This window comes from Chiloscyllium plagiosum, chromosome 51 (assembly GCF_004010195.1).
Source record: "Chiloscyllium plagiosum isolate BGI_BamShark_2017 chromosome 51, ASM401019v2, whole genome shotgun sequence".
Taxonomy (NCBI): Eukaryota; Metazoa; Chordata; class Chondrichthyes; order Orectolobiformes; family Hemiscylliidae; genus Chiloscyllium; species Chiloscyllium plagiosum.
The window spans coordinates 3374918-3384180 of NC_057760.1; the positions used below are offsets into that span (position 1 = coordinate 3374918).

At 46.8% G+C, this 9263-nt stretch overlaps 1 protein-coding gene across 1 annotated transcript in view; it reads left to right on the forward strand.

Moving 5' to 3' along the window:
* Positions 1-1195: 1195 nt before the first annotated feature.
* The window catches only part of rnf115a (ring finger protein 115a), an 18703-nt gene continuing 10635 nt past the window's right edge, over positions 1196-9263 (forward strand). Inside the window, exons 1-6 of the mRNA XM_043684098.1 lie at positions 1196-1216; positions 1371-1429; positions 1554-1611; positions 2237-2457; positions 6545-6613; positions 7591-7704. Coding sequence (XP_043540033.1) covers positions 1196-1216; positions 1371-1429; positions 1554-1611; positions 2237-2457; positions 6545-6613; positions 7591-7704 — 542 coding nt within the window. The remainder of the gene's footprint in view (positions 1217-1370; positions 1430-1553; positions 1612-2236; positions 2458-6544; positions 6614-7590; positions 7705-9263) is intronic.

Here is a 9263-nt window from a genome sequence, read left to right on the forward strand (position 1 = left end):
GCATTAAGTGTATAAGTCCAGCTAAGATTTGCTTTCCCAAAATGCAGCACCTCACATTTATCTGAATTAAACTCCATCTGCCACTTCTCAGCCTATTGGCCCATCTGGTCAAGATCCTGTTGTAACCTGAGGTAACCCTCTTCGCTGTCCACTACACCTCCAATTTTGATGTTATCTGCAAACTTACTAACTTATACCTCTTATGGTCCCATCCAAATCATTTATATAAATGATGAAAAGTAGTGGACCCTGCACCAATCCTTGTGGCACTCCATTGGTCACAGGCCTCTAGTCTGAAAAACAATCCTTCACCAAACCCTCTGTCTTCTACCTTTGAGCCAGTTCTGTATCCAAATGGCTAGTTCTCCCTGTATTCCGTGAGATTTTACCTTGCTAATCAGTCTCCCATGGAGAACCTTGTCAAACACCTTACTGAAGTCCATATAGATCCCATCTACCACTCTGCCCTCATCAATCCTCTTTGTAACCTCTTCAAAAAAACTCAATCAAGTTTGTGAGACATGATTTCCCACGCACAAAGCCATGTTGACTATCACAAATCAGTCTTTGCCTTTCTAATTGCATGTACAGGGCGAAAGTGAGTACTGCAGATGCAGGATATTATGGTCAAGAATGTGATGCTGGAAAAGCACGGCAGTTCAGGCAGCATCCAAGGAGCAGGAAAATCGCCGTTTCAGGCAAAAGCCGGATGATTTTCCTGCTCCTTAGATGCTGCCTGACCTACTGTGCTTTTCCAGCACCACACTTTTAACTCAAGTACATGTACATCCTGTCTTGCCCACCGCCGATGTCGGGCTCACCGGTCTCTAGTTCCCTGGCTTGTCCTTACTACCTTTCTTCAAAAAACTCAATCAGGTTGATGAGACAGAGGAGCTGATTATTATTTAAATTCAGAAGGTCTGCAAAAAGCTATAACACAGAGGGATTTGGGTCCTGAACAAACCAGCCTCCAAGTTCAGGTAATTGTGAGCAGTCTTCGGCCCTATATCTAAATAACCATGTGCTGGCATCAGCGGGGCTCTCGAGCAGGCTTACAAGATTGATCCAGACAAGAAAAGGGCTTGTCATGTGAGGAGCGATTGTGGACTCTGTGTCTGGACTCATTGCAGTTTGGGAGGATGAGGGGGATCTGATTGAAACTGTCCCAATATTGAGAGGCTTGGATAGAGTGGACATGGAGAAGATCTTTACACCAGTAAGCACGAGTTAGGACCAGGGGACATAGCCTCCCAGTTCTGGTACACATTCTGGGGATAGGACTCTCTCCCTACTCTGGAAACCTCCCCATTGTGTTCTTGTTAATGTGGTTGTCAGGCTGCTTTTCATGTGCCTAGTTTATTGTCTTACAGGAGTACACCTGTCCTCGATGTGAGTCCGGCTTTATAGAGGAAGTCACAGACGAAACAAGGTAGGTGGAGCCTTGACAACTGTTGAAGTGCCTACTGAGACAGACTGTGTTGATGGGAGATACATCTGATGACTATGGGAAGACATTCTCATTGGGCCTGTGTACTCTCCTTGTGTCTCTGCAGTTTCTTGGACAATGGAACAAATGGTCTTGACGATGATTCAGCCACACAGTTTGCTGAGGTGAGTCAGTAGCTGAGTAATTTGTGGGCGGCACGGTGGCCCGGTGGTTAGTACTGCTGCCTCACAGCGCCAGAGACCCGGGTTCAATTCCCGCCTCAGGCGACTGACTGTGTGGAGTTTGCACGTTCTCCCCGTGTCTGCGTGGGTTTCCTCCGGGTGCTCCGGTTTCCTCCCACAGTCCAAAATTGCCCGTAGTGTTAGGTAAGGGGTAAATGTAGGGGTCTGGGTGGGTTGCGCTTCGGCGGGCGGTGTGGACTTGTTGGGCCGAAGGGCCTGTTTCCACACTGTAAGTAATCTAATCTAATCTAATTGAAATGTTGTAGAGTGTGTGACTGGCAGGGGAAGTTCCTGTTGTGTGTCCTGTGATGGTTTCAGGTTTACCATCAATCCCAGTTATTGTAGAGATGGAGTGCATCATGTGAAATATCACAGCTCAGTTCAGTTCAGTAATGTTTCCTGTTTCAGCAAGGATCATCAATGTACGATCCTGCGGTAGGGGTGGGATCACTGGCTGATTCCTCACTCTGGGGAGCTGTCACATGGCCTGATGGTCTAACCATTGGTGAGCTGGTGGGTAATGTATTTCATCAGTTGCCCCTGTTAAAGTTCAGTTTCTGTTGTGCAGCTATGGGATCGCACCTTCCTGAATCTGGACCAGACCTTCCTGTTTGTTGATGGGAGACCCTTGCGCAGTGGAACGTCTCTAGATCACGATGGTGGGGAACTGGAACGAGGAAGCCAGCAGAATGATATCTGGGGTCCCAGCCGACACACGAGGTTACCAATGGCCAGAAGGTATCGTGCCCGCGGAGCATCGCGCCCAGAGAGGTCTCCAGCCATTGAAGGGTATGTCAGTCAGTAAACTACTAGCTGGGTTAGCTGGACTCATTTTGTTCTGTCTTGACTCTTAATATTTTCTTGTTCAGTCTCTCCAAGTCACGTTCATGTTCCAGTGTGCGTGGTATTTTACACAAACTGTGTTTGCTGTTATGAGTGAAGGCCAGTAGGGAGAAGTGATCAGTTTTTACCACTTACTCTCTGCATTGAGACTCATCACGCGTTTGCGCAGGGGTTGACTCTCCCCAGCAGGGTTTACTGCTGTCCATACTCACTGCATGTGTGATCTGAAGCAGCAAACATTGCACCACAATCCATCCTTTTCTTGGTGAAAATCAGCAAATCAGATTGTGATCAAGAGCAGGAGTCTTGATTGAATATTTGACCCCACAGCCCTAAGCCAGGTCCCTGAGCTAGTGCCTGGCTGTGACTGGAAATGGCATGCAACACAGTAACTACTTCCAAAGGCAGGGAGAAACGACCCTTCTCTGCCAGTGAAACAGACTGTGCCCATACACAGCAAGACCTGGACAACATTTGGACTGATGGGTGGCCAATAATATTCATGCCAAAGAAGTGCCAGGCATGATTATCACCAATGAGAGAAAATCTAACCGTCAGCCTTTGACATTCAATGGCATTTCTATCAGAGAGTCCCCCACTATCACTGGAGCAGCATGGTATAACAGTGGTTAGCACTGCTACCTTACAGTGCCAGGGACTCAGGTTCAGTTCCAGCCTTGGGTAACTGTGTGGAGTTAGCTAGTTCTCCCTGTGTCTGCATGGGTTTCCTCTGGGGGCTCTGGTTTCTTCCCACAGTCCAAAGAAGTGCAAGGTAGATGGATTTGGCTATGCTAAATTCCCCTGTAGAGTACAGGCTAGGTGGATTAACTGTGAGGTTACAGGGATACGGTGGGATGCTGTTTGATGGGTCGGTGCAGAATTCATGGGGCCGAATGATTTCTATCTGCAGTGTAGAGATTCTATCAACATTCTGGGTGGTTGTCAGTGACCAGAAATTCAACTAAATGGGTCATATAATACAGTGGCTGCAACAGCAGGTCAAAGGCTGGAAGTCCTGCAGCAAGTAACTCCACCTGACTCCCCCGAACCTACCTGCCACTCACAAGCACAAGTCGGAGTGTAATCAAATACTTCTTGCTTGCCTGGATGAGTGCAGCTCCAAGAATAACACAAGAAGCTTGACATCATCCATAAAAAGTGCAGCCCACTTGATTAGCATTGCATCCACCACCTTCAACGTTCACTCCCTCTATCATCATTGCAGAGTAGCAGCAGTGTGTATCACTCACAAGATGCACTGCAGAAGTTCATCAAAGATCCTCAGACAGCACCTTCCAAATCCATGCCCACTTCCATCTAGAAGGATGAGGGCAGCAGATACATGGGAACACCAGCCCCTCCGAGCCACATAGTGTCCTGACTTGGAAATATATTATGGTTCCTTCGGTGTTGCTGGGTCCAAATCCTGGGTTTCCTTCTCTAATTGTATTGTCAGTGCCCCTGCATCCCAAGCACCACAGCTGTTTGAGAAAGCAGCTCTGCTGTGCTCTGCTTTCTCCAGAGCAATTAGTGCAGGGCAATCGAAGCTGGTCCAGCCAGCAGCACCCACACAGAACATAGAACGTTACAGCGCAGTACAGGCCCTTCGACCTTCGATGTTGCGCCGACCGGTGATATTAATCTGATGCCCATCTAACCTATGCCATTCCATTATTATCCATATGTATGTCCAATGCCCTTAACATTAGCGAGTGTACTACTGTGGCAGGCAGGCCGTTCCATGCCCGTACCACCCTGAGTAAAGAAACTACCTCTGATATCTGCCCTAAATCTATCACCCCTCAATTTAAAGCTATGTCCCTTCGTGTTACCCTTCACCATGTGAGGAAAATGGCTCTCACTGTCCACCCTATCCTACCCTCTGATTATCTTCTATGTCTCGATTAAGTTGCCTCTCAACCTTCTTCTCTCCAACAAAAACAGCCTCACTTCCCTCAGCCTTCCTTGTAAGACATTCCTCCCGTACCAGGCAACATCCTAAGAAATCTCCTCTGAACTCTTTCCAAAGTTTCCACAACCTTCCGATAATGCGGTGACCAGAACTGTACACAATACTCCAAGTGTGGCCTTACCCAGTGTCTTGTACAGCTGAAGCATGACCTCGTGGCTCTGAAACTCAAGCCCCCTACCAATAAGCGGCAACACACCACATGCCTCCTTAACAACCCTATCAACCTGGGTGACAACTTTCAGGGATTTATGCACCTGGACAATCAGGTCTCTCTGTTCATCTGCACTGCCAAGAAGTTTACCATTAGCCCAGTACTCTGCATTCCTGTTACTTCTTCCGAAGTGAACTACCTCACACTTTTCTGCATCAAACTCCATTTGCCACTCCTCAGCGCAGCCCTGCATCTTATCTATGGCGCTCTGTAACCCACAACATCCTTCGGCACTATCCACAACTCTGCCTACCTTGGTGTCATCTGCAAATTTACTAACCCATCCTTCTATGCCCACCTCCAGATCATTTATAAAAATGACAAACAGCATTGGTCCCAAAACAGATCCTTGCAGTACACCAGTGGTAACTGAGCGCCAGGATGAATATTTCCCATCAGCCACCACCCTCTGTCTTCTTTCAGCTCGCCAATTTCTGATCCAAATCACCCTCAATCCCAAAACTCTGTATTTTGTGCAATAGCCTTCCGTGAGGAACCTTATCAAACACCTTACTAAAGGCCATATACACCACATCAACTACTTTACCCTTATCCACCTGTTTGGTCATCTTCTCAAAGAACTCAACAAGATTAGTGAGGCACAACCTACCTTTCACAAAAACATATTGACTATCCCTAATCAAATTATTCCTTTCTAGATGATTATAAATCCTTACTCTTATAACGCCGCACCCACAACCGAAGTAAGGCTCACAGGTCTATAGTTACCAGAGTTGTCTCTACTCCCCTTCTTGAACAAGGGAACCACATTTGCTATCCTCCAGTCTTCTTTTTCTATTCCTGTTGACAATGACGACATAACGATCAAAGTCAAAGCCTCTGCAATCTCCTTCCTGGCTTCCCAGAGAATCCCAGGATAAATCCCATCTGGTCCAGGGGTCTTATCTATTTTCAAATCTTCCAAAATTGCTAAAACCTCCTCTTTGTCAACCTCAATCCCATCGAAGATTGTAGCCTGTATCTCCATATTCTCACTAACACTGCCCTTTTCCAATGTGAATACTGACAAAAAGTATTCATTAAGCGCTTCCCCTATGTCCTCAGATTTCACACACAGCCTCCCAATACTATCTTTGATTGGCCCTAATCTTACTCTAGTAATTCTTGTATTCCTGATATACCTACAGAAGGCCTTGGGGTTTTCCTTAATCCTGTCACCCAACAACTTCTCATGTCTCCTCCTGGCTCTTCTTAGCCCTCTCTTTAGATCTTTTCTGGCTGACTTATAACTCTCAAGCCCCCTAACTGAGCCTTCATGCCTCATCCTCACATAAGCTGCCTTCTTCCTCTTGTCAAGAGCTTCAACTTCTTTAGTAAACCATGGCTCCCTCTCTCGACAACTACCTCCCTGCCTGATAGGTATATACCTATCAAGGACCCGGTGTAGCTGTTCCTTGAATAAACTCCACATTTCAACTGTGTCCATCTCCTGCAGTTTCCTTCCCCATCCTATGCATCCTAAACCTTGCCTAATCCCATCATAATTGCCTTTCCCCCAATTATACCTCTTTCCCTGTGGTATATACCTATTTCTGCCCATTGCTATTCTAAACATAACTGAATTGCGGTCACTATCGTCAAAGTACCTCCAAATCTAACACCTGGCTGGGTTCATTCCCCAGTACCAAATCCAATATGGCATTGTCCCTTGTTGGCCTGTCTATATACTGTGTCAGAAAACCCTCCTCCACATCCCATAAAGAAATTCAAAAAATTAAAACTGCAGGAATGTCCCAGGAGTGCAATGCTGACATGGGTATTTGGATGCTTCCCATGTGGCTGCTTGGTTCCCTGCTTCTGCATAATTCTTGTCTTTTATGTATCTGCAGAATAATCCAGCAGCTGTTTGCTGGGCTCTTCAATGCAGGAATCTCCGGCTCTCAGCAGACATTCTCCTGGTAAGTGCAGTTTGCATCATTCATGCTTTTCCACATATCTACCTCCCTTATACTGTCACCCTGACCGCTTCAGTAGAGTGCTTTTCAAGAGGTTGTAATGGAGAGGAAAAGCCCAAAAACATTGTCAGCCAAATGAATGATTTCATAAAAATGTAAGCACAGTGACAGTGCTACTCTGTATCTAACCCCGTGCTGGGAGGCTTTGATGGAGGCAGTGTAGAGGGAGTTTTACTCTGTATCTAACCCCGTGTTGTCCCTGTCCTGGGAGGGTTTGATAGGGGGACAGTGGAGAGGGAGCTTTACTCTGTATCTAAATCCGTGCAGGACCTTTCCAGGGAGAGATTGATGGGAGTAGTTTAGAGGGAACTTTACATTGTTTACTTTCTGTTCAAGAGTGAAAAATCTTTACTCTGTCTGTAACCCTGTATTGTACCTGCCCGGGAGTGTTTGATTGGGAAAGTGTTAAGGGAGCTTTACTCTGTCTGTAACCCTGTATTATACCTGCCCGGGAGTGTTTGATTGGGAAAGTGTTAAGGGAGCTTTACTCTGTGTTGAACACAGATCCATTTTGGATGGTCTGGATCTGTTGTGCTTCCCGTACTGAAAGTGATAGAGTCTTTTCAGTTTGAGTAGAGGAAGTTTTATCTGTATCTTAACCCAATGTGGAACCTATCCTGGGAGTGTTTGATAGGGACCGTGCAGAGGGAGCTTTACTTTCTGTTTAAGATAGTAGGAGGAGGTTTACTCTGTATCTAACTCCATACTGTCTCTTTCCTGGTAGTGTTGGGTGAGGGCGGGATGTGGTTACCTTCAGTTTAAAAGAGTAGAGAAGCTTTACTTTGATTTTAACAGAGGGAGCTCCTCTTTGCATCTGGCCCTGTGTTGTCTGTGGGAGTGCAGGGTTTGGTGTAATAAACAGTTGGATGACTTCTTCATGTGATGGTGAAATGTTCCTAATCTGTCTCTCCCTTTGTGAGGAGCGGGATGCTACACTCAAACCCTGCTGATTATGCCTGGGGGCAGAGTGGACTTGATGCAGTGATTACACAGGTGAGAACGACGGCCAGTTCTGTTCCAGTGCTTGTTGCTCTGTTTTAGCTTTCATGCAGTTGAGGAACGTCTAAAGATTTGAGAGATTTTTTTTCTAAAGACTGTTAAGTTTGTAACACCCAGGAATGTAAGTCCTGAGTTTTTCAGGTGAATGTTCCTTGCCCATGCTTCCTGCTTTTCCCCAGTTTCACCATCTCACAGATCCCTTTTGTCTTATTAGTTATTGACTTTCTATCTCGTTCCATCCACATTGCCTCTCCCTGTTTCTGTGAAGCTTTTACTACTGTCTGGGCGTCCACGTCTATATCAAACACTCTCTCAGATTCTGTGCTGTTTCCACCTGATTAGGTTGTAATTTGGCTACTACAGGTGACCAGTAGTCTGTGTACCTCAACACAGGGAACTGTGGATGGACACAGAAAAACAGGCGACACAGGTGACTCAGTGGTTGACACTGCTGCCTCTCAGCACCAGGGACCCGGGTTCGATTCTATCCTCGGGTGACTGACTGTGTGGAGTTTGCACATTCTCCCAGTGTCTGCGTGGTTTCCTCCAAATTCTCCGGTTTCCTCCCATAGTCCAAAGATGTGCAGGTTAGATGGATCAGTCATTTTTAAATTGCTCCTAGTCTCCAGGCTGAGTGGATTAGCCATTGGACATGCAGGGGTAGAGGGGGTGGGATGCTCTTCAGAGGAGCGGTGTGGACTCTGAACCGAATGGCCTGTTTCCATACTGTAGGGATTAATTTAGAGGTGCTCTGCTGGGCACCACAGGACAACATTGGCTCAAACCTGATCTTAGTAATAGCAGACTGGTCTTATGCTCCACATCGCACCCTCCTAGGAGAGGTTCAGACACAATCACTGGTCTGGTTAGCCATCAGGAGCTTGGTCGAAAGATGAACTGAGAGAAGGTTGTACAGGCTCTGATGGATTGATGAGCAATCGGCCACCCACCGCAATACAGTACCATTAGGAGCAGGGTGTGCTCCAGTTTCAATTGCCAGGCTGCACTGAGAAGCTGGCTAGTTACTGGGAGAATCGTTTCAATCTGCTAACCCTGGCTGGCAAGAATGTGTGTCCGTGTGTGTGTGTGTCTGTGCATATGCGTGTGTGTGTGTCTGTGCATATGCGTGTGTGTGTGTCTGTGCATATGCGTGTGTGTGTGTGTCTGTGCATATGCGTGTGTGTGTCTGTGCATATGCGTGTGTGTGTGTGTCTGTGCATATGCGTGTGTGTGTGTCTGTGCATATGCGTGTGTGTGTGTCTGTGCATATGCGTGTGTGTGTGTCTGTGCATATGCGTGTGTGTGTGTCTGTGCATATGCGTGTGTGTGTGTCTGTGCATATGCGTGTGTGTGTGTCTGTGCATATGCGTGTGTGTGTGTCTGTGCATATGCGTGTGTGTGTGTCTGTGCATATGCGTGTGTGTGTGTCTGTGCATATGCGTGTGTGTGTGTCTGTGCATATGCGTGTGTGTGTGTCTGTGCATATGCGTGTGTGTGTGTCTGTGCATATGCGTGTGTGTGTGTCTGTGCATATGCGTGTGTGTGTGTCTGTGCATATGCGTGTGTGTGTGTCTGTGCATATGCGTGTGTGTGT